The sequence below is a fragment of the Aspergillus costaricaensis genome (genome assembly GCF_003184835.1).
Source record: "Aspergillus costaricaensis CBS 115574 unplaced genomic scaffold BO79scaffold_37, whole genome shotgun sequence".
NCBI lineage: Eukaryota > Fungi > Ascomycota > Eurotiomycetes > Eurotiales > Aspergillaceae > Aspergillus > Aspergillus costaricensis.
Genome location: NW_020291837.1, coordinates 7,222 through 32,992, shown reverse-complemented (window position 1 = coordinate 32,992; position 25,771 = coordinate 7,222). Strand labels below are relative to the sequence as shown.

General features: G+C 49.1%; 10 protein-coding genes and 2 non-coding genes across 12 annotated transcripts; 5 read left to right on the top strand and 7 right to left on the bottom strand.

The window, feature by feature from the left end:
* Positions 1-114: 114 nt before the first annotated feature.
* BO79DRAFT_258923 (uncharacterized protein) lies at positions 115-1,953 on the bottom strand (the record flags this gene model as incomplete). The annotated part of the gene is made up of 3 exons (XM_025686337.1): positions 115-851; positions 933-1,701; positions 1,912-1,953. 3 exons carry the CDS (start codon positions 1,951-1,953, stop codon positions 115-117), a joined length of 1,548 nt encoding a protein of 515 aa, XP_025535562.1.
* Positions 1,954-2,649: 696 nt separating this feature from the next.
* BO79DRAFT_258922 (Hsp70 family protein) lies at positions 2,650-4,482 on the top strand (the record flags this gene model as incomplete). Its single annotated transcript, XM_025686336.1, has 8 exons — positions 2,650-2,662; positions 2,774-3,327; positions 3,397-3,441; positions 3,498-3,547; positions 3,612-3,839; positions 3,926-4,031; positions 4,103-4,206; positions 4,263-4,482. 8 exons carry the CDS (start codon positions 2,650-2,652, stop codon positions 4,480-4,482), a joined length of 1,320 nt encoding a protein of 439 aa, XP_025535561.1.
* Positions 4,483-6,082: 1,600 nt separating this feature from the next.
* On the bottom strand, positions 6,083-6,172 carry BO79DRAFT_t233. Its single transcript has one exon. It is a non-coding gene; the product is annotated as a tRNA-Asp (tRNA).
* Positions 6,173-6,256: 84 nt separating this feature from the next.
* On the bottom strand, positions 6,257-6,328 carry BO79DRAFT_t232. The gene has a single exon. It is a non-coding gene; the product is annotated as a tRNA-Ala (tRNA).
* A 627-nt stretch (positions 6,329-6,955) lies between these two features.
* BO79DRAFT_274400 (uncharacterized protein) lies at positions 6,956-8,091 on the top strand (the record flags this gene model as incomplete). The annotated part of the gene is made up of 3 exons (XM_025687596.1): positions 6,956-7,337; positions 7,396-7,839; positions 7,910-8,091. 3 exons carry the CDS (start codon positions 6,956-6,958, stop codon positions 8,089-8,091), a joined length of 1,008 nt encoding a protein of 335 aa, XP_025535560.1.
* A 169-nt stretch (positions 8,092-8,260) lies between these two features.
* On the bottom strand, positions 8,261-10,261 carry BO79DRAFT_202081 (arylsulfotransferase family protein). The gene is made up of 3 exons (XM_025681629.1): positions 9,568-10,261; positions 9,455-9,520; positions 8,261-9,401 (listed from the first exon to the last, which is right to left on the bottom strand). The coding sequence occupies exons 1-3, from the start codon at positions 10,133-10,135 to the stop codon at positions 8,377-8,379; spliced, it is 1,659 nt and encodes a 552-aa protein (XP_025535559.1). The 5' UTR covers positions 10,136-10,261; the 3' UTR covers positions 8,261-8,376.
* Positions 10,262-13,084: 2,823 nt separating this feature from the next.
* BO79DRAFT_258919 (carbon-nitrogen hydrolase family protein) lies at positions 13,085-14,310 on the top strand (the record flags this gene model as incomplete). Its single annotated transcript, XM_025686335.1, has 3 exons — positions 13,085-13,266; positions 13,397-13,848; positions 13,967-14,310. 3 exons carry the CDS (start codon positions 13,085-13,087, stop codon positions 14,308-14,310), a joined length of 978 nt encoding a protein of 325 aa, XP_025535558.1.
* Positions 14,311-14,759: 449 nt separating this feature from the next.
* On the bottom strand, positions 14,760-15,854 carry BO79DRAFT_258918 (NADH:flavin oxidoreductase/NADH oxidase; the record flags this gene model as incomplete). Its single annotated transcript, XM_025686334.1, has 1 exon — positions 14,760-15,854. One exon carries the CDS (start codon positions 15,852-15,854, stop codon positions 14,760-14,762), a length of 1,095 nt encoding a protein of 364 aa, XP_025535557.1.
* Positions 15,855-16,116: 262 nt separating this feature from the next.
* Positions 16,117-17,583, bottom strand: BO79DRAFT_103580 (Zn(II)2Cys6 transcription factor; the record flags this gene model as incomplete). Its single annotated transcript, XM_025677885.1, has 1 exon — positions 16,117-17,583. A coding segment is annotated over one exon (1,467 nt), but the record flags the coding sequence as incomplete, so codon positions are not given.
* Positions 17,584-18,003: 420 nt separating this feature from the next.
* Positions 18,004-19,682, top strand: BO79DRAFT_157414 (MFS general substrate transporter; the record flags this gene model as incomplete). The annotated part of the gene is made up of 2 exons (XM_025678867.1): positions 18,004-18,422; positions 18,527-19,682. The coding sequence occupies 2 exons, from the start codon at positions 18,004-18,006 to the stop codon at positions 19,680-19,682; spliced, it is 1,575 nt and encodes a 524-aa protein (XP_025535555.1).
* Positions 19,683-19,725: 43 nt separating this feature from the next.
* BO79DRAFT_103818 (uncharacterized protein) lies at positions 19,726-21,393 on the bottom strand (the record flags this gene model as incomplete). The annotated part of the gene is made up of 2 exons (XM_025677886.1): positions 19,726-19,970; positions 20,031-21,393. Coding segments are annotated over 2 exons (1,608 nt in total), but the record flags the coding sequence as incomplete, so codon positions are not given.
* Positions 21,394-22,912: 1,519 nt separating this feature from the next.
* On the top strand, positions 22,913-25,030 carry BO79DRAFT_274385 (Zn(II)2Cys6 transcription factor; the record flags this gene model as incomplete). Its single annotated transcript, XM_025687595.1, has 5 exons — positions 22,913-22,931; positions 22,988-23,365; positions 23,431-23,936; positions 24,002-24,598; positions 24,629-25,030. The coding sequence occupies 5 exons, from the start codon at positions 22,913-22,915 to the stop codon at positions 25,028-25,030; spliced, it is 1,902 nt and encodes a 633-aa protein (XP_025535553.1).
* Between the last annotated feature and the right edge of the window lie 741 nt (positions 25,031-25,771).

The window sequence follows — 25,771 nt, the reverse complement described above, 5'->3', positions numbered from 1 at the left end:
GGGGGGGGGAAGGGAGAACCGAAGGAACAAAATGAAGAGAAGAAAAACAAAAAAAGGTAAGGTAAAATATGCAATCTAGATAGAAGTGTCAAGGAGCAGAGTTTGGTCCTTGGTTCAATTGTCCACTTTGGAGTTTGAATCGCTCCCATCATCATCAACATCATCACTATCAATGTCGGCTATACATCCGCCCCGACAGACAAAGCGACCACCGCATGAGCAGGCCTGAGGTCCGTCTTTGGAGTAAACAATATCGGCGAAATAGATCGCTGAATCAAGAATGGTGTCGCCCTCCTCAACCTGGGGGATCTCTTTGTCCAGTTGCTTTCGTAATTCTTCTTCCCCGTCGTCCCTATGGTCGTATTCGAAATCTTCTCGGCGTTGCTGCAACGTATCAATAACGTCCGAAGTTATCGAGTGGCGACTTGAGACAAGAGGAAAGTGCAGTAGTATTGGAATAGGCCATTCGTCAGGTTGGATTTCATCGGAACACCCTCGTTTCCGGACTCTCGTTTTGCGATGCAAGAAGGGCCCACACCGCCTGACATCAAGTTCGAACTCAAATTCGGTTTCAATTGTTCCCAGATAAATAGATATGTCAATTGCGGACCGATAAATTTCGATAAGCCCTTCGTATCGGTTTGTAACTTGATTCGGGTCGGTCATTTTCTTCAATACTACCTGCAAGGCTTGACACTCCTTGAGCATACTGGTCGCAAGTCGATTTGCGAGCAGCTCCTGGGCCTTGCCGGTTTGATGTGCAACCCTGTAGTCCCTCGTATGTTCGGGGTGGACCTGATTTAGGAGCTGGGTTGTCGTTCTCCGCCAGTCAGATGCTCTGATCGGGTCAACTGCGGTATGGATAAGAAGTTTATTAGTCTACCAGATACTTGTACACCCCCCAGGACAAGCTAAATGATTTGCAGACATACCTTTGATTAGCCTCTTCCAAAGTCCCCACAATTCCTTCCCAAAGGCTGGTGGATCCATGCTTGACTGGCTACCTGTGCCCTCCTGACTGCCCTCAACGTAGACAAATGGATTACTGATAACATCTTCAAAGAGGTGCTTCATTAACACCGTGCCTGGAAGAAAATACCAGAAGTTATTATAGCCAAGCTTGTCAAGTCTAGCCTCAATCGACCTCCAATCTTTGTCCAGGCAAAAGTTCCCAAGGCTGTTCAGAATTATCTGTAAATCGCCGGCAGACAACCTATCCCTGAGCTTTGCTCTCCTGTAGCAGTATTTATCCACCCAAGTTGAGACACGCCGGCTGAAGTCGTGGAACAGGTTCTTTGTACAGCCTTCATTCCATTCACCCCTATAGCTCAAAGACCTCGGGCGTGTCCAAACAATGGATCTACCTGGGCGTCTTTCTTCTGGTAACTCTGGTAACCCGTGTTCATCAACAGGCACCTCATGCTGTTGAACCTCTGTGGATTCTTTAACATTTGCTGACGCTGTAGATTCAGAAGCTGAGCTAGCGTCGATTTTGGCTTTCATTGATGTCTGGATTTCTGGTGACGCTGGAGGTTCCGAAGCAGAGCTGGTGTTAACCTTATCCTCTGTCGATCTTTGGACCTCAGGTGGTGTCTTAGGCTCAAAAGCCGACTTGGATTCGGTACTTTGATGGACCCTGGGCTTCCTCCCCTTCAATTCGGTCGCTTCTTGTTTCTCTAACAACCTAGGAGAGCGCCTTTTCTATAGAGTCCACAAACTTCATTAGCATTTTTCAGAAGCTCCACATCTTTCATGGAATCAAGCTTCGTTCATGTGGTCCCGCAAGGTCTGACTGCATTAGAGCCCCGCAACACAAGGCCCACTGTGGGATAGCCAATATCCACAACGTGCAGAAGAGCCTGGACGGTTGGAGGAGAATGAGTGAAGGATGCATTGACGCTCGTTTCTTACCTGTGAAGGTTCGCTAGTGTTCTTTGCCTTTCTTTTTCCCATCTTGAAGCCCACTGTAGTTTTGCTCACTACACGGTGTTGCCTGTCTATCCAAATGGCACAGTTTTGATACTAATCACGGGGAAAACACTGTGTGACAAGATTAAGATTCTCTCGGAGTTTATATACGATGGTTATAAGTCAGATCCTTTGAGCATCGGCTGGCCTTTTTAAGACTTCTACAATGCGGTTCCTGGATAGTCATAAGACAGGCGGTATTGCCCAAAGCATGAGGCAATAAATAATGGAAACTACCAATACAAAAGGACGAAAGAAAAGGCCAGGGACAAGGGTCTCGCCTTTGAACTTTGGGATCGCGGGAAAGTTTGAAAGCCATCGTCAAGGGGAATGGTGGCAACCGTATCCACCCAGCCTTTTCTCTCAATTGTCAGGTGATAGAATCATAGAGGTCCAGGCCCGTCATTTGGGCGCATGCCACTCGCTTGGGCAAATTTACACTTACTCTTCTGTCTCACTCATGAAGGGCGTTAGCTGGATCTAGATCTCCTCAGATTTGGACAAGCAATATAACTTACGTCCAATCTACCTAGTTCGTGGCTGCCTCTGTCCATCCCCAGAACCACTTTCAATACTTTTCCCTTGTCTAAATTGTGCTTTCTTTGGTTTCCTATCTACCCTATATCTTTGTGTCCAAACCAACATAATCTTAGCCGAACTGGTCCCCCGAATAACGCCATAATGACCATGGAACGTACTCGGAAGATCGCTGTGTCCGTGGATTGCGGAACTACTCATACAAGACTTTTGGAACCCCAAGCTGGTCGAGCAAGGCTCGGGCATAGACATTGATCAGTCGGAGCAGGTGTTGCATGGATTCATCCCGACTCTACGAATGTGAGATTTATCGACACTTGGCCCGGAACGCAGACCCGTTCGACGCGTGTCCCGACCCGCATCGCCTACAGTTTCAAGAAGCGAGTCCTCCAAAACGCGGCATGGGGATACATGATTACCGAAGATCACGTAACTTCTTCCTGGGTTAATCTCCTCTTAGAGCCTGAAGTAACGGAAAAGATCATCGCCGATGACAACAAGCAGTGGAAAGATTCCGTGGGAATTTTCCACCGGCCTGGAGGCAGGGACCCTACCAGTATCATTAGAGACTTCTTGGACCGCCTCAGGAAATATTCGGAGACTCACATTAAGAGAAAATGCAATGACAACGACCTTGGGATATTGCCATTTGCATACATTCTGACTGTACCGGCGACATGGTCGGAAGTAGCTATAAGCTCCATGAAGAAAGCCGCCCGGGCAGCAGGTTTTCGCGGAATTGCTGGAGACGACCCTCTCGTCCTCTCTGAGCCAGAAGCAGCACTGACAACAATGTTATGTGATCCGTTGATTCCCATTCAGGTGTGTCTCTTACGCTGCTGTTTTGTTTCCACATCTTGTAGCTATTGTGCATGTTGACTTTAGTATTAGGCGGGAGATGGAGTCGTTGTCTGTGACTGTGGAGGTGGAACGCTTGTAAGGATATATCCAGCTCTCTATCACCCTTTGAAAGTCTGGCTTACCACATACAGGATATTGGCACCTACGTCTCCATTAGAAAGAGATTGGGGACTACAGAACTGTAAGCAACTACACAGGTAGGTCTCCCCCGTCAGGATCGCCACATTTACGAACACACCCTGAAGTCGAGTAGATCCTTCGGGGGGTAGCACCATGACAGACCGGGAATTTTACGCTGTCGCGTCTGAAAATCTGAAGTCAAAGAAGTTGAGGCGCTCGGTCTTTTCCCCAACTGGTCGTTTAATGAGCGATTTTGAGTCAGCCAAACGTGACTTCGAAGGCACCATCGGTCAAGAAATTGGCGATATACAATATCGTATATCGACAGGTTTTCGAAAGTTCGAGTTCACAAAGTCTGCTGCTTCCCCCCTCCCCCTTCCCCGCCTACCTTTCCTCTGTCGGCTTTTTGTGGGGAATAAATCTAATCGAATAGTAACAGTGTCGATATGCTCGATCTTCAGTATCCTCTCACAGTGACAATCTGCGATGTTCTGACAGCGCAGATTAATCGAGCACATGACTTGATTGGACGCCCAGTAATCAAGGTATGGAGTACTGATTATCTCACTGACATATTTTCGCACATTTATCGATTCAGGCACTGACAAACACACAGCACGTTTACGTATCCGGCGCGGCGGCACACTCCGTCTATCTTTATAACGCCATTCAAAGGCTTTTCGCGAACTCGCAGATAACGGTCCACCGACACCAAACGCCGTAAGTCTGCCCGTACCTTCTTACCTGACATTGTCTAACAGTGATCCATGAGTTAGAGAGACTGCTGTAGCTGAAGGCGCTGCTCGCTGGGCGTACAGGAACCTTCTTTCGGTTGAACAGCTCGACCGTCATTACGGTGTTGAGTCCTCTGGCCCTCTAGTTGGTGCCATGGACCTCGATAACCAAGAACCTCGAGCGCCTCAGGGGCATCCCGTGTCTTGGGTCTTTAAAGTGGTGAGTTCAATGAAAGTAGCAAGCTATGCAAACATGCTCTGATAGTGACGTTTCTCTCCTCAAGGGGGACCGGTGCTCAATTGGCGAATTGCGAACCGCCACATTTACCTGCCGGGTCTTTCAAGATTTTCCTTTCGCAGTTATCAACATCTACGATGCAGTACCGAGGCCTGTGGGCGGACAAAACAATGCGATATACGGTTCGAAGAACTTTCATTTTCTCATCTTTGTGACCCATTCTTTGTGACCCGTGTGAAATAAACCCTGATCGAAAACCAGATGTCCGGAACATTGGCCATGTATTCTGCAACTTCGTCGCCGCATTAAGTTCAGGAGGTACAAGAAGTGGAGACAACATTGATGTGAAGCTCCGCCTTACTCCTGAAAGAAGTAAGATCCACGTCAGGGCAACTTCCTCCCATGGCCACGATTTTGGGAAGGTGGAAATCGATCGTTTCCGTTGACAGAGTAGGGCCTGATCGCGAAGACCCTCTGTGATCGCTTTGCTGCATGGTGTGGCACGAGGAAAGTTCTTGGAAGTGAACATTTTCGGAGCGAGGTCAACTGACATGGCAACTTTCATTCGCTACGTGTCTCTTTTATCTTTTGAAGCTGTTGTTGTTATTTGTTAATTCCATTATTCCATTATTCCCACATCTCTGCTGTGTTTTTGCTTTTGAAAGAAAAAGTTTGTGACTTGCATTTCCTCTGTCTCAAGTCTCGGGGATTTCATCTATTTCGGGCCTTCTTGTACACACACTCTCTCTCCCCTCTCTCCCCTTTCGTATTTCTCATAAGTGCGCTATTCAGATTGACACTGGCAATTCTATTGAAGTTTCAGATTCATGGAAACCTGTACTGTAGTTGTTGTATAGAATAAGCATAGTCTGTAGGAGTCAACGGGCGCATTCAAATCGCTGCACAACACCAAGCCCACATTTTCAATTTACTGGTCCTTGACAACTATCATCACACAATCACGGCAAAAGTATTAAATCCTGCTCGATCAATCGGTGGCTCCGAACCTCAAGTGTTCATTGTTATTGACTTTATTGAAATTTGATACCATGCTGGTTAATGTCTATTCCAGACAACCACAGCACAGTAGGCGTTCTAGGGCTACAAAGAGCTGCAAAGCATTCGCTGCTTGGGTCTGTTTGACGCCAGAGTATGTGATTGTATGAAATGATGCTCAACGGGCGAGTCAACTTCAAGGTGGCATTAGTACATATAAAGTTCCCGCTCGGTCGGCCACCCACGGTGTGCTATACAGGAAGCACCTTTGTCATCTGACATATTTCTGTTACTGGAGGTTGAACGTTGATCTCATAAATAAATCGAGATTCAGGTATGACCGACAACCTGATCCAGTAAGTTTTCTATTAGATAATATCGATCCTCTTTGGACTGTGACAGTAGCGAAAAGAGTTGGACGCTATTTGTCTCATATTAAAGGGGTTCGTTCGGTAATGCACAGATCACACAAATAGAAGGAACAATAAAAGTTATTTGTGACAATATTCTTCCTGGGCGGTAAAATTTGCGAATAGTTGGGATAGTGTATTCGCAATGGAGGAGCTCGTTGAGAGCAAGACTTGTAGGTAGCAGAAGGAGAGAAAAGAAATGCAGTAACAAAAAAGACCTCCCCGACTGGGAGTCGAACCCAGGTCTCCCGCGCTTGTTCCCGGTTAGGATTGACAAGCGGAAATCATGACCGTTAGACCATCGAGGACTTATTGTTAAGTAGTGCTTTTATTTACACAGTTATCTAAGTGGTGGAAGCTCAATGCTCATTAAAAAACTCGAGAACAAAAAGTGGACTCGCCGGGAATCGAACCCGGGACCTCTCCAATGCGAATGGAGCGTCATACCCCTAAACCACAAGCCCATCTTATTGGTAGAGTACTCTGAGTCTTGTTACATAAAGATACAACGTTTGCTCTCGTTCCAAAAACTTCTACATTAGAACCCAGTCAGGGTTATCTGATAGGAAAAAACGAATACAACGCTTTTTTTGGGGATTAACGCGTCATCGTTTTAGAAGTTACTTGCTTCCGTCCGTGCAATGCCGCTATTCCAGCACTTGCTGTTCCTCGGGATGCGGAGAAAGAAGCGGGGAAATGCAAATGAAACCTATCAACCTCCCCAGACTGGGAGCACATCCACGCTGATCTCAAATCTGATCATGTTTCTTTCACAAAAAGGTGTCAATCTATACTACCGAGTCTCAATATTAGACAAGGATCTTGCCTCTACATATACATCCATTGCTATAAGCCCTCCTGACTGCGGCCTCGTCTCTTGACCTTTGTCTTGTACAGTGAGAGCCACCTGAATTGCCCATCTTCTTTGGCTCAGGAATATTCCCACAACATTACCGTCGTTGGCATAACCAACAGATCACTTGTCTCATACCCGAGCTCTACTAGAAAGTGATATCTGTTGGGTGGAGTCACTTTACATAGACGCATAGCTCAAGCCTCCTCCCGCGATAAGTATATATAAACTCGGCATCATGTACAGATTCCCGCCTGGTCTCGCCCGTCGGACACCACGACTCATCCCGACAGTACAAACCCCATTGAAGCAATACTACCACCGTCACAAGCAATCTTCCTATCCACATACCATAAGACCATCGAAGACCGAACTAGAAAATAACAAACTCACCCCACAAAATCTCGAAACCGCCATCCACTCCCTCTTCCACGACGGGCTAGTCATCATCGAAAACGCCATTCCACACGACCCCCTCGACCACCTAAACACAAAAATGATACAAGACGCCTACATCCTGCAAGCCAGAAGCGAGAATAGTCCTTACAATTATAACCCAGGGAACATCCAACAAGATCCACCCCCGATAAGAGAATATTTCCACAAAGATATCTTCCTGAGTACGTGATTATTCTCCCCAAGCATTCCAATCCACTCCTGCTAAAGTAATCACCACAGACCCCCTCGCCATTCAAATTACCTCAACAGCCCTAGGCCCCCGTCCTAAGTGGACCTTCTGCTCAGGTAACACCGCCATGCCACCAACCAGTACCTGTCCCCCCACATCGCAGCCCGTACACACCGACGCGGATTTCGATCATCCGTCGCATCCATTCGCCTACGTTATTAACGTCCCCTTGGTTACGATGACGCCTGAAAACGGATCCACGGAGATCTGGCTCGATACGCACGCGGACTCGGGTCTGCATGTGCAGGAGGGAGCGCATGGCGCTGATCGAGCTAGTGGGCGGATCAAGGTACAGGAGGTGGAGAAACGTCGCGCTGTGAGAATGCCCTGTCAGCCTATTGTGCCGAAGGGGGCGTTGGTGATTCGGGATTTGAGGCTTTGGCATGCAGGCATGGGGAATCGGACGGGAGATGTGAGGGTTATGTTGGCTATGAGTAAGTAATATTTTTCCTCTAGGTTTGGCTTAGTTGTGGTGGGCTAGTGCTGAGTAAGATTGCTGTGTAGTTCATTTCGCGCCGTGGTATCGGAATAGGATGAGATTAGAGCTTGCGGAGGAGTTGAGGCCTGTGGTGGAGGGGGAGACGAGGTTGGAGGTTCCGGTTGATTGGGTGTCGGAGGAGCAGGCGTTGGGGCGATATTTGAATCGGGGGTTTGGGAATGAGTATGATTTTAGTCAGGAGGTGTAGGAATAAGAAGCGGCTTGCGATGGATAGATATTGTCGCGCTGAGATTAGAGTGGCAGTAGCATATGATAAGGGTGGAAATATGGAGTGTTCATGGACTACACTGAGACTCATCGTCACCAACAATTCATATTGCTAACTCTTAGACTACTATCAGAAAGTATCCAGCCATCTTCAACACTATCACTAACAACAGTTACCACTAGGTGCCATTGGTTGAACAAACAGGCACCACCCGCACGACGTTTGACTTTCGAGGGAGAACCTCAAGGAGTGAACTGCATATCCTCATCCCCGAGAGAAACGATCCAACTTCAGAATCATGTACTCCTCCCAGTGGCTAGAACCTCCCATTTGAACTTGAGACTGCACTGCTCCATGCTCATGCTTCCCGACCGAGGCTGCCTTCGGAGGTCGCACCTCGGCCTTAGTTCTCACAGCAGCAGTAGCTGTCAAAACCCTTCCCCTGGCATCAATAGCCTCCGCAGACACAGCACAAATGACACGACCTGGAAGTGACAGCGCAGTCTCAAAACCAGTCCTCTTCGCATCGCCCAAGAACTCGCGCGAGCCGTACTCATCAACCACGCTATAAAAGCGCCAGACCTTTGTCTCAGTGTCACCGTTCCACGAGACATAAAGGGTCGTACCCTGGTCGTTCTGAAGAGATACGATAGCCGGTGTCTCATTAGGAAGTCCAGTCCAGTTATACCGGAAGGCACGGTAATTCTCTACGCCTTCGCCCAGAAAGCCCGAGTCCATGTAGGCGTGTAGAATTGGAGTGCCGTCTGGGCGGAACTCGGTCAATGCACCCTCAGAGCCCCAGTTCACAAGGACGTTGCCGTTGGGTAGCAATTGGGTGCCGCCTTGAGACTTGGACAATAGGCCATCGGGTGGTTGGAAGGCTTGGACGATGGATGCTTTCCAGGTGGCAGTGTTGACTTTGATGATCTTGCCTTGTGAGAATGGGTGGGTGTGAACTTCGTGGCCGCGACCGTTCTCGGTGCCGTGAGCGGAGTTGTCATATAGGGATATGATCTCGGAGTCACCATCTTTGGAAACGAATCGAGCGTGGTGTTGGAAGCAGAAGTTGGCGTTTGGGCCTAGTTCGAAGTCGGACTTGACACCTCCCAGACGCCAGATGATCTCGCCGCTGCTGCCGTTGATTTTGTGTACGGCGCAGGCATCACGGGCGGAGATGAGATAGTTCCCGTCAAAGTCTTTGTCCACGGAGTTGATGTGGAAGTAGTCCCATGCATCTGAAGAGTTGTAGCCTGCGCCAGCTTGGCCAGGGTTGATGGGGAGGATTGCCTCTGAGAGAGTTTAGTTGGTTGCAGGCGTGTGCTGTGAAGGAGGAAGAACTAACCGTCGGGAAGGACATGATCCAAGCTGGACCACTCAAACAGAACATCACCGGTTGCAATATCAAGCTCTGTTACCCTAATTAGCTTTACCCTGTCATGCGAATGGATTCCGTACCTTGGATGATGGCATCCACGATCCACTGTTGCTCCGCACTGGCTCCCCAGGGAGTGAGGTCCATTGGCACAGGTTGGTAGATTTGTATCAAAGCCGTCTCCTCATTGATAATGTGGAACTCATGCTTGTCCATAATCTTATGGTTACCAGCACGCAACTCGCGGATGGTCTCATAGTGCTGGTCTAGGAAGGTGACATGGCCGTGACCATGCCCATAAGCCGAATTATGGTCACCCTCGAAGCAGAATAGGACATCCTTGCCGTTCCATCGGGCTTTCTGAAAGTTGGTTGCCCAGATGGAGTAGTAGGAGTATCCGGACCAGACTAGCTCACCATCATCCCGGAAGATGTAAGGAGATGCCTGGCGAGGGCCATGCATCTCTCCGGGGCCATCTGCGATACCAGCAAAAGGAGCAACGAAGAGGTACCCCTTCTCCACATCCGCGGCTGCAGGGATGGTAATATTCAGTTTGGGCGGCGCCAGATCAGGGCGCGATTTGAATTGCCAGTCAGCTGCTACCAGTGGTAGCAGCATCATAGAGGCTGAGATAGGCCAGGGTGAGCGCATGATGCGTGCTGAGAGCACATTTATCAGTCCCGTTATTTCTCATCATCGTCAAGGATGGGTACATTAACCTTAGGTAGATTCTATGCACTGTATTTGGAATTCCCGGAATCCGTTGGAGTAAATCTGTATCCTTATGGACAGTGAGATGGAAATAGTAGCGTGAAATGTGAGTTGAGAAGGTATTTTATACGCCTCTAGAAAAGGCCAAGCCTCTCCCGCAAGAGGCAGCGATTCTTGCGTGCTCGTAACAAACCCCGCAGCGGGATGACATGTTCCAATGAAGTTATCCGCATACAATTACGGAACATTGTTCTGGCTATTCCTCTGCGACTGTAGTCTACACAAATTGATCCGATTGAACCCTTTCATTCCCGCATTTCCGTGAGCCAACATACCCTTCAAAATAACAATGCTTAAGTCGTCAGGTGGCCATAGCGATGTTAAGCAGAGTAGACTATAGAGGAGAAAAGCATTGACGTTTGGGTAAAGTGGGGATGGCCATGCCGATCAAATAAGCGAATGATGGCGGGGAGACAAAAGGGAAAGATTAGTGCTGATCAACCCAGCTTCTCGGAAGAGGTCCCGTCGGCAGACGCGACTCTACCAGAGGTGAGTTAGACAGAATGAAAGACAGTAATCAGTTTTCCTAGGCTGTCGCATCAGTGTCCGTGCGCTCTGTTACTGGTTTCTCCCCTTTGATTACAGAGGTAGCCTCGTTAACGGCGAATAGAACCGCCATTTCTTCGAGCGAGAAAACACTCGCTTCGGGATATGCAGACCACAAGACCAGATCAATAAAACAGAATAAGGACCATTAGAATCAGATGGTAGTTCTAGTCGACTTCAGCCAGGGTAGTCTGTCTGATGAAAATGCTGTGGATAGTCGAAACAATGATAGACACCCAAGCCACATCGAGTCCACGGCTGCGTAGATGTTTAGTTAGGGCCAGATCTCCATTGGGTAGGCCACCAGGAGCGGGCGGCCATGTTGGACGAAAGTTAGTAAATTGACTCTATTTGCTGTTTTGCCACTCAAAAAGGTAGCGATACACATCTGCAATGGCACATCCACATACATTCTTTTCTATCTCGGTATAGTAAGCATAGTTACCCAATGATCGTGCGCCCTGAACAATGGGGATTGCTTATTAAAATGTTCTTGTAGACCCCAAACAGGGAGCAGCCGGGGAAGCGGTTTACCACTGTTTCGTGAATTGGAGAAGGAGGAGTGTTCTCCCGAAGCCGATGGCCTCATTCCTTTTGTAATGAGGCATAAGAAGCGGTCGAGCCTACCGGTATGGACGTAGCTATCATAACCCCACCGCTACAGCAGGCTGCTTAAGTCAGCGTTCGAGAATGACCATGACGGATATTGATAATATCCTGGAACAAGTGACCATTGACGAGAAGATCTCGTTGGTCTCCGGCACTGACTTTTGTCGCACAGCCAGTATCCCCCAGCTGGGGATTCCCGCCATTCGAGTCTCTGATGTCAATGGAAAACCTGCAGTGCTTTCCTTGTGGTAAGTGCCTTAGGATTTCCAAGTCAAGAATACGACGTTCTGGAATGGGCTGTGAGACAGGGCACATTGCGACAATTGGTAAGACCGAGAAGCTATTTTAATGGCATGGCACGAATACCGAAGCAAGAGAAGATAAATAGCCATTAAGCCCGCAAAGGGTACCAATCAACCACAGCACTTCTATTCATTCAAGTCTTAATGAACCGTAGATTCCAAACACTAGCCCAACCCCTAGATTGCAGATTTATGAACATCTCCATGGCCGCAACTCACAGACCGAGATTGATAACTGACCAAGGAAGATTATGCTTGTTTGATGCTGTAGATTTACTATCGACGTTATCAAGAGCAATCTCTTGAACATCGAATGTCGCGGCTAGTCCACAAATGCTAGCATTCACATGTTTCTGTATGGGTGGCTGGAACACTACCAAGTATTCGTACATCCATGAAAAGAAGCTTGGGAAATGATCCAAGTGCGCTGGAACTCGACGTATGTAGGTACCAGAGTCTGATATATGAATGATCTCGGTGTAATCATCGGATGCCGAAGCGGAAGAAAACGCACATCACAGTCTTCCACCTAGTAACATGTAATGGGGCGTGCATCCTTCTTGCTAGAGAGGAACTATCGGACTTATCTATCGGCTCTGCATTCGTCAGCAAGCTTTACCACATCATGCCGTCACAAATCATATTCCCTCCGCACGCGGGCCGCAAGTTGCCGCAATCCCAACAAGACAGTGTATTTTCGGACATCTCCCGACTTAGTGGAGTCATATGCAAATGGCACGCCTTACTGTACTACACTCAATGACAATTGAGTATGCCCAATCTGTGTGGCTGCCCCCGACTCAGGCCAGAATAAGAAGCAACAGCGATGGCAGATGACCAGGGCTAATATATCCATCTTCCCCTTCTGCATTGCAACCGACAGTCTGATAGGGCTTTTCACCCGATTATGAGCTTGTGAGAGTAAAGATTGTCTTATGTTGTGAAACTTGGTTAAGCTTAGTCTATCTCCCCACAGCCCCGGCTAGACACCGAACCGAAACCTACATTGGGGCCTCTAACCAAGTGATTTACGAGCAGATGACTATGAGCTTGCGCTGATTGCAATTAGATAAAGAGAAACCAAGGTTTTAGAAACGGAAAACAACCAGGCTTAGCACCATTAAGATGACGATCGAATATTCTAAAGGTTGAGGTAAGAAATCTTAGGGTCAACTACTAAGGAAGTTGGAGACCCCAACTGACCGGAACCAAGCCGTTCTCTACCTATTATAGAGCGATAGGGACTGGTACCCTAGCCAATATTATAAGTACTTCAATTCTCTGTGTCCTTCTCTGACGGCGTAGACAAGAAAGCACACGTTGCCGAGGCAGAAGATTGATGATGGCTTCCACCGAGCAAAAACCCTCCCCCATGGCTGCCAAACCCAAACCTGGAACTGTGCGCGTTGCTGCAGTACAGGCCGAAGGCTGCAACTTCGACCTGCCCGCTGCCGTGCAGAAGACCTGCGACCTGATAGTCGAGGCTGCTGGGAAAGGATGTGACTTGGTCGCCTTCCCGGAAGTCTGGATCCCCCAATATCCAGGCTGGATCTGGTAAGATAAACATGGGCTTCTCAGGATATACTTATATACCAGGGTTTTTTACGTCTCTATTGCCCCCCTATCGTGCAATAATTAACGATCTTATGGCTAACGATCTCTTCTGGTTCCTTGATCGACACAGGCAGCGACCCATCGACTTCGAAATGGTCTCTGAGTATATGAAGCACAGCCTCAAGCGGGATTCACCCGAGATGCGTACCATCCAGGAGTGCGCCGCCGCCAACAATATTACCGTCTGTTTGGGATATTCCGAGAATGACAATGACTCGCTTTACCTGTCACAGTCAATCATCGGCAAGGACGGAACTATCAGGATGCATCGCCGCAAGATTAAGCCAACCCACGTCGAGCGCACGATCTACGGCGAAGGCAGCGGTGACTCGCTGATGAATGTCGTCGATGAGCCTGATGTCGGACGCGTCGGCGCCTTGTCCTGCTGGGAACACTCGCAGCCTTTGCTCCGCTACCATACCTATTCTCAGGGCGAGCAGATCCATGTGGCGGCGTGGCCGCCTATGAATTACTATAGCTCGTTCCCCGCTGGTAGCGCGTTGTGGTCGCAGTGCCGTGAAGGTTAGCCTTCTCTTCCCTATTACTGCGTTGTTCGTTGTGCTATTCATTCGTATTTTTGTTTTCTACATGCACTTGGTCTTTCTGAGAAGACAGTAGACTAACTAGAAAACCGGAGCAGGTGCTCACAATCTCTCAACTACACATGCCATCGAGGGAAACTGCTTTGTCGTTCTGGCCTCCTCATTCTACACTGAGAAAGGCATTGAGAGGATGAAGTTAGGTGATGGCAAGTTATACCACATTGGAGGTGGTGGTTGTGCATGCATTATTGGTCCTGACGGTCATAGGTTGACTCAGGATCTGGGAGAGGAGGAAGAAGGTCTTGTCATTGCTGACTTGGACTTCGATGAGATCAAAAAGGTCAAGGCCATGCTAGATGTCCACGGTCACTATAGTCGTCCTGATCTATTGTGGTTGGGCGTTGATAAGCGGGAGAAAAATCAGGTTCGTGTTGAAGAATAGAATTGGCTATGAATATCATCCCAGGAGTATAGTGCTGGATAAAAAAGAGAGAATTAGTTGTCAGAGCATGGGGACAACGAGAAGGTTTATACAGTGGTGTAGTATTGGCAGCAAAGATGGTGGAAGATCTACCCTTAGCTACTCAGTGACCAAAAGGAGCATGCACTCCTTTAATAGGCGAATCCCAAGTTTGACGGCAGCTAAGGGCACACATGACACTCATTTATCTTCAACAAGGGGCGAAATAGACAAAAAAATAAAGAAAGATTAAAGACATAAAAAGCCTATTATAGGCACTTCAGAATGTTATTTGACTGCTATGCGGCCGCCTACTTTCATACTTTGAACATTTCGAAAGACCAGACCTATAAATCTAGATATATTGACATGATGGGAATCTATCAGGACAGGTACAAGTGACAGAAGGGGATATAGTCAGAACAATGTCTCTAAGCATCCAAAACAAATCCCTCCCACGTCCTCATGTAGTCAACAAACCGCTCACTCAATCCAGAGCTCCTGAGGTACTCCGCCGTCACTGGAAGCTTAGGGGCCACATATTCCTCATTCTTCTCCACATTCTTCGGCAACTCCGGGTCAAGAATGGCAGCCTTGCCGATCATGACAAAATCACACCCAGCATCAAGAACCTCAGCAGCCTGCCGAGCCGTCATAACATGGCCAGACGCACCCACACGCACACCCTCTGGGCGCGGAAGGTCTGTAAAGACACTCAACATAGTCTGACTCAAGAAGGGCTCCTCTGTGGCCATTTTGCGGTAGTCCCAAACAGCAAGATCGAGATAGTCGATGCGCGCCTCGCGCAATGCCCGCGCCGCTACCTCGCGCATCTCTATCAGTGGAACACCGTATCGCTCCATGGAAATGCGGAGGCCAATCTGAAAGTCCGGCCGACACGTGCGTCGAATGCCATCGATGATCTCAAAGAGGAATCGCGCCCTGTTTTCGAGACTACCACCGTAGTGGTCAGTGCGCCGGTTGAAGATGGGCGACAGGAACTGCATGATAAGCCATCCAAATGCCCCATGCACCTCCACTCCGTCAAATCCTGCCCGTTGGGCACGTACTGCAGCCGCGATGAAATCGTCTCGCGCCTGCTCTACTTCAGCAAGGGAGAGCCCTCGTACGGCGCCCGGAATGATAGCGGAAGGTCCCACTGGTTTTTGACCACCGATAAGCGTTGGCGAAATGCGCGCACCCCCGTGATGGATCTGCACGGAGGAGACTCCCCCATGCTTGCGGATGATGTCAGCTATGCGGCGTAGGCCTGGCAAATGTTCATCGCTGTAGATGCCCATCTGTCCCGGGAAAGCTTTTCCGTCTACATGCACATTGGCGGCGCATGTCATGACCATGGAGAAGCCGCCGGCAGCGCAGCGCGTCAGCCAATGCGTATCCGCTTCGGTAACACTGCCATCACTTTCGTTGCTCTGCCAGTTGGTGAGAGGCGCAAGGAGGATTCGATTCTTAAGGGCTGGACCGCGGCGAAAGGTCAGTGGTCGGAAAAGGTCAGTGACTGTCATTGTGAAGAGAATGCCAAAGAAATGCAACCGCGGCCTGCTAATTACCAGTGATACGGGGGAATAATAAGAATCTACGAATACAGACAGCAAAATGAAGAGAGGTTTCATGAAAAGTTGGAGACTCCGAATGGCACCATAATGCCATATATATTCATGGTGAATATAGTAATATTAGTAATTGGAGACCCCGAGCAGCAGTCAACTTCCCCCACCCGAAGAGAAGCAGCAGCGTCTAAGAAATCCACTGATTGCTATGCGCCTCTAATACTCTGTTTAGAATGGATAATGCCTCTGACCGTTGATCTCGATGCTGCTGGACGAGAGATAACGCCACATCATATGCCTCCTTCGCCATCTGTGTATCGTAGTGCGTTGCCACTGTATGAAGAGTTCGCAGAGCATCATCCAGAGTCTCCAGAGCTCGTGGCCGATCCATCAAAAGTAACACGCACACAATCTGAAAGGGAATGTTCAAAACATGCCACCATGGCGAGGACTGTGCGACTAGCCCTTCAACAATACCGGTGCTGGTACGCATCAAATCCAAGATCAAATCCTGCGCCCACGCGGGAAGTGATTTCTCTAATGAATATGCGCGGCGGAAGATGCAAAGTGCAATATTACACTGGAGTAGTTTAAGCATGGGAGGAGATGGTTGTAGCTCACATACTTTACGTAGTGCGCTCTCCAGCTCACCCAGATCATAATAATGTTCAGTGGAGGTGAGCAGTACGGAGACACGATACAACTCTCGTTGCTCAGTAGTCCAGCTTGTTTGTGGCGGCTGGGTCGATGCTCCTCGTAAGTCTATTTGCGATTTACCAAAGTCTAACGAAACCCAAATGTTGAACAGCCGAGCGACATGGTAGATTTTGCGGCGCTCTTCAGGAGGACAATAATCAGAAGAGTGCTGGAAAAGTATGGACTCGGTGTCGTTTTCAAAGTGAAGCTTGCTGGTTTCAATCATGTGCATCAGTGTACAGCTAGCCATCCATGTGGCATGTGGTGTACTGTTAATTCGCAGATAGATGACGCGGAGTAGCCATCCAACTACATGGTTCACATGAGGCTGCGCGAGTTGGCTAGAATATTCAAGAGTCATGCGTGCACTATAAACAAGTTGCCGCTCGAGATTTGGGCCATTTATGTGGCTGCCCTTGTCGAAAACACATCCCAGCGCGGCAATACCAAGTAGAAGGGAGTCAACCCCATTCCATGGCACTGGATCATTCCAGCGAGTTATGATAGCCTGCTCCACTGCAATACGGTCGATGAAGTCGTATACTGGGCTGATTTGAGCAAAGTATACGTTGGCAAGGCGAGCCATCTCCCTTTTTGTCACAAGCTCTGTCAGGCCTATTACATTAGGAAGAAAATTGACATCGGCGTCGAATCCTAAATTATATGCGTAGCAGTGCACCGGCAAAGCTATACTGGGAGTTTCGCCTCTAATCGTCAACCTTTGCACGAATACTGCGGGTGAGTTGGCCTCCAAAAGTTGAAGCTGGGTTCGTTCATCCGTTGAGGAGCTCTGACCCTCACGGCTGCTGGGGTCTTCTGACGAGCGCTTTCGGGGGGTTGACCTCGTGCGACGTGTCTCTTGATAGAAGCATTCGTGATGCGTGCGGATACAGTACGAGCAAGGAAGTTCGCCGTCACATTTGCGCTTGCGATCTCTGCAAGATATGCAGGCTTTCTTCGACCGCGGCTCCATGCTGAGTGATGGTGGCCGAGGGAGGTGAAACATCTTCTGTGCCGGCAGATCACTGCCTCCCCCGGGATTCGGGGTTTGCAGCGTCTCAATCGACGCCCGCAGATCACATGCACCAGTGCTTGGAGACCCCAATCCAGTATGGGTTTTGCAGTTGGTATGCGTCGTGCTCCGCGCACTTCGCTGCGGGCTCTGCGGGCTCTGCGGGCCGCATCAATGCCGCAACAACACCGCATTCATACGCAGATCTGCAGCCGTGTTCATCCGCAATACGAATATATTGGTCTACACACCCCTTGCAAGTCTAGGATAGTGAAGACATGTGCTGTATCAATTCATCCTACCTTTCCAGACCTTTGCGCCACATTCCTTGGTTCATCAAACGAACAGGGCAAGATGTCCATCACCAGCAGTAAGGAGGAGGAACAGTCTCCGCCAATGTTGATAGCAGACGAACGACAGCCACGCTATCACAATTTAGATTTCAAGACAGATCTCTCGTTCCTCTCTGGGCCACATCCTATCCCTCCCCCGAATTTGAAATCCCTCGGATCTCCCTACGAATGGACACCACAGTACAAAGGCTTGATGACAGTAGTCTCATGCCTAGCAACACTATTCGCCTCCTTTGCAGCAAGCTGCTATAGTCCTGGGGCAGCTCAAATGGAGACTGAATGGCATGTCAGTCGAGTTCCGGTCTTAGTTGGGATCACGACCTTTACCAGTGGATTTGCGATCGGCCCCATGTTTCTCGCCCCTTTCTCAGAGATCTATGGCCGAAAGCTTGTCTTTATTGCCACTGCCATCCTATTTACAATATGCCAAGTATGTTGTGCAGTTACTCGAATATATCCTGGGTACGTGCATGGTTGATAGGATTCTTGAAATTTCTAGGCGTCTCGCCGCCCACGACATACCTTATGCTAATGCTCAGCCCCCACCAAGGAGGGGTGGTGTACAGAATGCTGGTAGCTCGATTCTTCTGCGGAATTGGAGGCTCGACCTTCTCGACCATGGTTGGTGGCATCATCGCGGACATATACCATGCTCAGAATCGTAACGCTCCAATGGCTCTTTTCTCTTGGGCCGCGCTCTTCGGAACCGGCCTCGGCCCCTTGGTCTGCGGGTTTATCAGCCAATATACCAGCTGGCGCTGGATATTCTATGTTCAGATCATAATCGCTGGTCTGATTACGGCTGCTGTCCTAGCTTTCTTCCGCGAAACACGAGGTCCCGTCATTCTGCGTGAAAAAGCTCACCGGTTGAATCAGTGGCATGAAGCCATGGAAAAGGCCACCGCCGCAACGAGACAAGCCGAGGTGGACGACACCGAAAAAGGTCCAGAGGACACAAACATGAACAACGTGCGTTGGAAGGTGCCTGCGGATGAGGAACGAGCCGGCATCCTACAACTCCTCCAAACATCACTGATGCGCCCCTTCACGATGCTGTTCACTGAGCCGGTTGTCTTCTTCTTCTCCCTCTGGGCGGCTTTCAGTTGGTCTGTCCTATACATTAACCTTTCTGCTATCCCATTGGTCTTCCAGTCCGCCTACATGTTCTCACTCTCCACCGCCAATGCCGTCTTCGCGTCTTCATGCATCGGCACGACGCTGGCTCTGAGCCTATGCATCGTGCAGGAGTCATTAATCGCGCGTTATTGGAATAAAGGAAAGGTGGACAGCCGCAAGCCCTGGAATTCCGTACCAGAACATAGGCTATATTTTACTTGCATTGAGAGCTTACTCCTACCATTGGGCTTGTTTCTATTCGGCTGGTCGGCGCAGTACCAGGTGCACTGGATGGTCCCTACAGTGGCGGTCGGGATCTCTACTGTCGGAATATTTTCGGTATATTTGTCGGTGTTCAACTATCTGGCAGATACATATCATCGCTACGCCAGTTCCGCGTTGGCTGCCCAGAGCTTCTGTCGAAACATGTTGGGCGGGATTTTCCCTCTGGTCTCCCGGCAACTATTCGACAATCTGGGGTTTGGTGCCGCGGCCAGTTTACTCGGAGGCCTTGGACTGGCCCTTACTCTTGTTCCCTGGATTCTTGTCTGGTGTGGACCTTCCATTAGAAGACGAAGCAAATTGGCGCGCGAGATCATGGATTAGACCCGAGCTCTGAGCTCTCCACATCCACCGAAAGGGACTCCTCCATCAATGATGCATACCGATCCAGACTTTTCCCAATGAGCAGTACCATCGGCCATGGGCTATTACAAACTTTGAACATCTGCGCCCAGACTTTTACCACTGCAAAACTGAGGAAAGTCGCTGTACGCTTCAAAGTCTCTGGCCGATACCCATCTATGTCATGACTGAGACGGATCGTCTCGTCCTGCGATACGAGCGCTTCTCGCACCACGCGTATTATCCATCGAATGAGGCGCGTCTCGAGTGCTATAAGTTAAGTTAGCCAAATAACGAGCAGTGGAGAGCGGAAACATGTGTCCGACATACCAGAGAGCGGCTGCTCGACGTGGGAATGGGCCACCATCTGCAGCCACTTACTCAAAAAGATGGCGCATTCCAGGTCGCACACCGCATGATCTACACTCCATCCAAATGATTTGCATCGTGAGAGGTATGATATTCCGACCTGCACAGGAATATTAAGTGCATGGACAGAATGCAACAGAGCGTGTACGAGATGAGAGCCGCGTTGGGGCAATGGCGCTTCATGTAAAGTTGCGGCAACGGTCGCCGGATCCCCACTCTGCAAGTCCCGCCACTGTCCAAGATTGTAATGCAGCCGGACATGCGCTACGCCCAGTAATGCGGTCGCTGAGAAGGATAGCGAACCGTATGGATCATGCAGGTCCAGCTTGGATTCTGGGGAGTGGCACCACGTGTGTCGCCAGCGGTTCAGCGCGGTCTCTAGTTCTTGAACGTCTCGCGCGGAGAGCCTTTGTATCTGAGGGTCCAGAGAGACTTGATGCATCATGTAGATACGTTGAATCACTGCGTGTATAAGTATATAATTCCCCATCGGGGATGACTCCACATTTGCAGATACATCACTGGACTCTGCAAGATGGACCGCGTGTGCCTCCTTCAGCATAACACGGGACAGCGTATGACTCCTGGTTCTTTCCCATTCGGTTTCCGTTCGAGCGACCCATTCCTGGCATGATGACGGCAGCTGAAGGTTCAATTCGCGCGTAAGAAGTAAGGGTGGATTATCATAGATGATGGCTTGAAAGTTCAGCAAATACCAACCAAAGAATTGTGTACGGCGCTTCGTTTCCTGTTTAATCCATTGAGCCCAACTGATCTTGTCGTTGTGTTTCCCTTCAGATAGACCGAGTCGGCGGAGGGAGGCCGCAATAAGGCTGAGATATTGGTGCCATTCTTGCAGCATGTCAGAGCTACTGTGCCAGAAGCAGTAGATAGCTAATAAGAGTAGAGCTTGAGTTTGGTCTAAGTGATGTTCTGCATGGGCTGGTGAAGGATGTAAGTTGCCCTGGTGGAGATGGACGGAAGCAGTGTCGGCAAGACCTTCCACATTGCGAAGACGTTCTATAACGATGGATCGGCTTGCTCGGTATAATGACCTAGCAGTTCTTGATTCGTAGCGATATTGAGCGCCGATAGCTAGAAGTGCCAAAATGAGCTCTGGAGTATCAACAAAGGATGTTAAATTTAGTGTGGGAACGTGGATGAAGGGGTGGTGGTCACTGAACCCTTCAACGTAACCCAGTAGATAGCGTGCTAGGGCCATCTTGGAAGGCATCCTGAATTGATTCGGGATCACTTCCTGAAACGGTGAAAGGGAACTGCTAATCTGTAGATATTGGTTGTTGGTTAAAAGCCATGGGCAGCTGAGGGGTTTCAGCTCGTGGAAATCATCTGTCGCGGAGGTTAGTTAAAGAAGTAAAAGTGGTTGGAAAACGCGGAAATGATCTTACCATCACCAGATGGGTCGTCTGGTACGCGCGAGGATATGTCGATACTGTCTGGCGTAGGGTTTTGAAGCAGTCCATTATCGGGCATGGTGGGTTCATGCAATTCAAGACTTGGGTCGACCAGCATTTCTTCCGGGTCATGGCTCCCATCGCCATGAGTCAAGAACCTGGTGAACTCAGAGATCGGGTCACCGAAGGTCGCAGGCAAATTGTTCGCGGACGGATATATGAAGCGATCCGGTATATCATCTAGCGGACTGGCATCCATTTGCGGAAACATGCTGGATTCGGGAAACTCATTCGAGATGCTACGAGGCATAAAGTCTCCCTGATACCTTTGGTGATACAGGGTTAACGAGACATCTGTGATGCCCGTTGCTTGTCTCCGTCGAGGCGATACATTTTCTGTTAAAATGTGGCTTAGAATGTCTGCTCATAGGCCAGAAGGACATGGATATGCACCTCGAACAGCTCCTTGTCTCCCATCAAGACCATGGCTCAGGCGTTCATGCCGGGTTAACAAGTCTTTCCTAGAAAATGAACGACCACATGAGCAAATGTACGGTTTGTCTTTTGTATCTGGAAAGTCGCTTTGTCAGTAGTAGATACATCATCGTCTCAGTTACATTGAAGTCCTACGAGTGCGAGTGTGTCGCTGTAAATGCTCATGGCGGTTGAAGGTGCGAGAACATATTTTGCAGGTCAGCTCCTCGCGACGGGCAGCTGAGGCCGGACTCAATGAGCGGTAAGACATTTCTTGGCTCATGTGCGACGATCAGTGGCATTAAGTGATTGGAAGGGAGTGCCCTGGGAAAATGAGTATCATGAATTGCTAGATGGCGAAGGTTCTCCTGGATTTGGAGATTGTTGGGGTCTCCAATTTTTCGGGTTTAAGCTAGGGATCGCCACCGCTCGGCATCCACTCATTATGGGTACTAATCTGGGCTATGAACGCCACTTCGATAGACATTATACTACTTGAGTCTTCAGAGAAAGTTATCATTTGAGAAGAAGTAGTTTGAGACTTTTATCTTTCGTTGATACTCTAATCTGGTGCATGACGTCTCTGAGTGCGTCAACGTTCACGACAGACTTTCATGGTAGATGGAGACCCCGAAAAGTTTGATTTATAAGCAACTCGAACTGCTGGAGAAGTGCATCTTTCAACTAAAAATAAAAAGTGAAAGTGAAAACAAACGCCGGTACAGGATCCGGTAGAGGAGAACCTAGAAGACCGTCCGACTCAAAGTAGGATGGCATAACGGTATTGGCCCAACAGTAAACCATCTTCGTGTGAGAGAAACAAGGCTTCACGTGATTGACCTCGGTGACTGGAACGCAACACAGGGACCGATTCCTTGGCTGCTCAACGTGAATGTAGACCTGCAGACAAAAAGTCCCTTCAAGTCTTCCTCTTGTACCTGAGGACCAATAACAATGAGTGTGCCAACATCATGTAACCACAATACCTGCCACATTACACGAACAAGAAAACTGACATAGTTACTCTAGATCAGCAACCTCTGAAGCGCGTGCGGGTTGTCCGAGCTTGCGAGCAATGCCGCACCAGAAAGGTCAAGTGCAATGGCGAGGACCCATGTCTGGCATGTTGGCAGCACAACCAAGCATGCAGATATGGTGAAGCCCGACTGGGTAGGGGCCACCCTTCCAAGAAGCTCAAAACCGTTAAATCCCCAACTGTGACAGACGGGGTCTCCACGCCAACGTTTATCCTTAACAGCGACCTCTCTGGACGCGAGCGTCCAAAAGCGAAGAGCTCCAAGTTTCAGGCGTCTGCACGATATAATCCAGAGGAATACCGACAGCAGCTGGAGCTACGGGCTGGGATTGGGGTTGCAAACAGTCAGACTGGATCTTTTCAGTTCTACGGTAATAATCATGGAATCCAAAAGGGACAGTCAGTATGGAGAAGGTCAGCGCTGACCGCTCATCAGGACCCTCATCACATTTCTGCTTTATCCAACGCCTTTACCAGCGTATGAAGCGCCAACCGCACGGTTGCCTACTGGATAAGCCAAAGAGTGCGGTGCCCGCAGGCCTCGGGGAATGGGGCTTGGAGCGATTCATGTTCGCGGCCGGATCCGGGGCTCCACGCTCGTCCAGTGCCTCAACCGAGTCCTTCCTTCCCAAGGACTTGGGCGACCGGTGTATTGCGGCATACTTTGCCATTATACATCCTCATATGCCTGTTCTCGATCGTCTCGTTATCACTCGACTGTGGGAGCGACTGTGGGAGGCCCCGTCTCCTGGGCAGGAGGTCATCTCGAGGAATTTGGTGTATATGGTCCTGGCTCTCGGAGCTCGAACCATGGCGCGAGAAGGAAGCCACAGTGCAGAGCTACTTGACAGGTGGGCAGATCACTTCTGGAGCCAGTCGAATGACTACGGCATGCTATTCCAAGAGCCGTGCTTAAAAGGCATCCACTTCCTCCTTCTCAAGGTACTGTTGAGATCGAATAGTCAACATACTCGGCTGCTAAATATGCTGACCGGAATATTAAACAGGCAATGTACGCGCTGCATGGGATGAGGCCCAACGACGCCTACCTCTACCTGGGCCATGCGGCTCGAAGCGTACTGGCCCTGGGTCTCAACCGCGGTCAGGTCGCCAACGGAACTGGGCCAGTCATGCAGAAGCTCCGAATCACTTTCTGGGTGGTATACTCCTATGAGCGTATCTGTGCCTTTTTCACCGGTCGCCCCTCCGGGTTTCTTGACTCACACATAGACGTCTCGTTTCCCGAGGACCTTCCTGACTGCAATCGCCAAACACCGTGCGGCGAGCCCATGAAAAGCTCGGACGGTCCCCTGACGGAATGCGCATACCTGAGGGCAATGGCACAAATTGGGCAACTGATAGAAAAGGTCTCCAGCGGTATATTCTCTTCATCTAACTTGCACACAATATACGACCATCGCAAGCTAAACACCACGATTTTGGAGTGTGATGCCGCGCTGCAGCAGATTGAGCGCTCCTTACCCTCTTATCTACAATTTGCCAGTCTAAACCGTCCCAAGAGCGAGGTGTGGCGGGAGATCCAGTGTACACATCTTGGGCTCGCGTTCCACTTAATCAAAATGATGACTCGTAGGCCCGCCATGGTATATTGCAGCCTAGTTGGATCTGAACAGAATTGCGCATCTGGATTACCAGAAGTCGAAAGTCTTCAGGCCTCAATCAATCTTTCAATTCTGTCTGCCAAGGAGATTATCAATATTGCCAGCAGCGCCATCATGGAGAGGGCCACATGCATCCGAAACGATGCATCGGTGGCTAACTATATTGTGTCAGCATGCGTGACCCTGCTTTATGATGTTCTAAATACATCCGTCACTGTCGAACATGCCTTGGATATCTTCACGTCAGTGGAACGCGGAATTCAGTGCCTTGATAAAATGGAGCATCACGGGCCAATTACCGGAAAGGCATTAAGCCTGGATATCATGAAATGTGCTAAGGATGCTCTATTCCTGTCCACGTGCGAGGTTGATCTGGAAGAGAACTTAGCAGGCAGTTTTCCCTGGCTCAAGTAAGTTCGAATCCTTTCCTTGAAAGAGATTATACTCGGAAAAGGCAAAACGCTCGCTAACTGCACCATCGCTAGTGATGGATATCTCTCTGCAAGGCCAGAAGAGCTATTTAATTCCCTGGAAGAGCAGATTGACTATGCTTCTGAGATTCCGCCTCAGCCGTTCCAGCAACTTGCCGAAGGGAATGATTTTCTTTCGGCAAGCATTTCCGGCGTCGATTACATGTCCTATTGGCTGAAGGGCAATGCTACGGGGCCAGATGTTTCCGACTATTTATATTAAATCCCACTATAATAGTAGAAAATTGTAAATTCGGTCTCGGTTGCTTGGGTGTCCACCATAGGGTTCTCATTATGCACCAATGAGAGGGCAGAGATTCATCCGAGCATGCTCGGATGCCAAAGAATTGCATACGGCTTTTGAGTATGCCTTCTTGACTTCTCCGGAGAGATCTGTTTATTAGCAAGCATTTCGGGACAGCAATAATGCTACACGTAAAATTTGGAGCATTGCGTGCGAGACCTATTTCAAATAGTCATCAACCCTTGGAAATGATGGTTTATAAATTGGCTCAACCCCTGTTGACTCTAGACCTTAACTATCTCTCAACCAGCCTATCCATCTGCACCCAAAGCGGTGGGGAAGAGGCATAAGAAGCTTTTTTTTTTTTTTTTTTTTTTTTTTTTTTTTTTTTTTTTTTTTATTAATTTTATGCGACTATCCGGCGCAATTTCGTGTGAAAAA

What these genes read in the sequence shown, in the direction of transcription:
- BO79DRAFT_202081 (XM_025681629.1), bottom strand. Translation starts at nt 10,135, where the DNA reads ATGCGCTCACCCTGGCCTATCTCAGCCTCTATGATGCTGCTACCACTG. An exon ending in CGTGGATGCCATCATCCAAG is followed by an intron (nt 9,521 to 9,567) that starts GTACGGAATCCA and finishes TTAGGGTAACAG; the next exon opens with AGCTTGATATTGCAACCGGT. An exon ending in GGATCATGTCCTTCCCGACG is followed by an intron (nt 9,402 to 9,454) that starts GTTAGTTCTTCC and finishes AAACTCTCTCAG; the next exon opens with AGGCAATCCTCCCCATCAAC.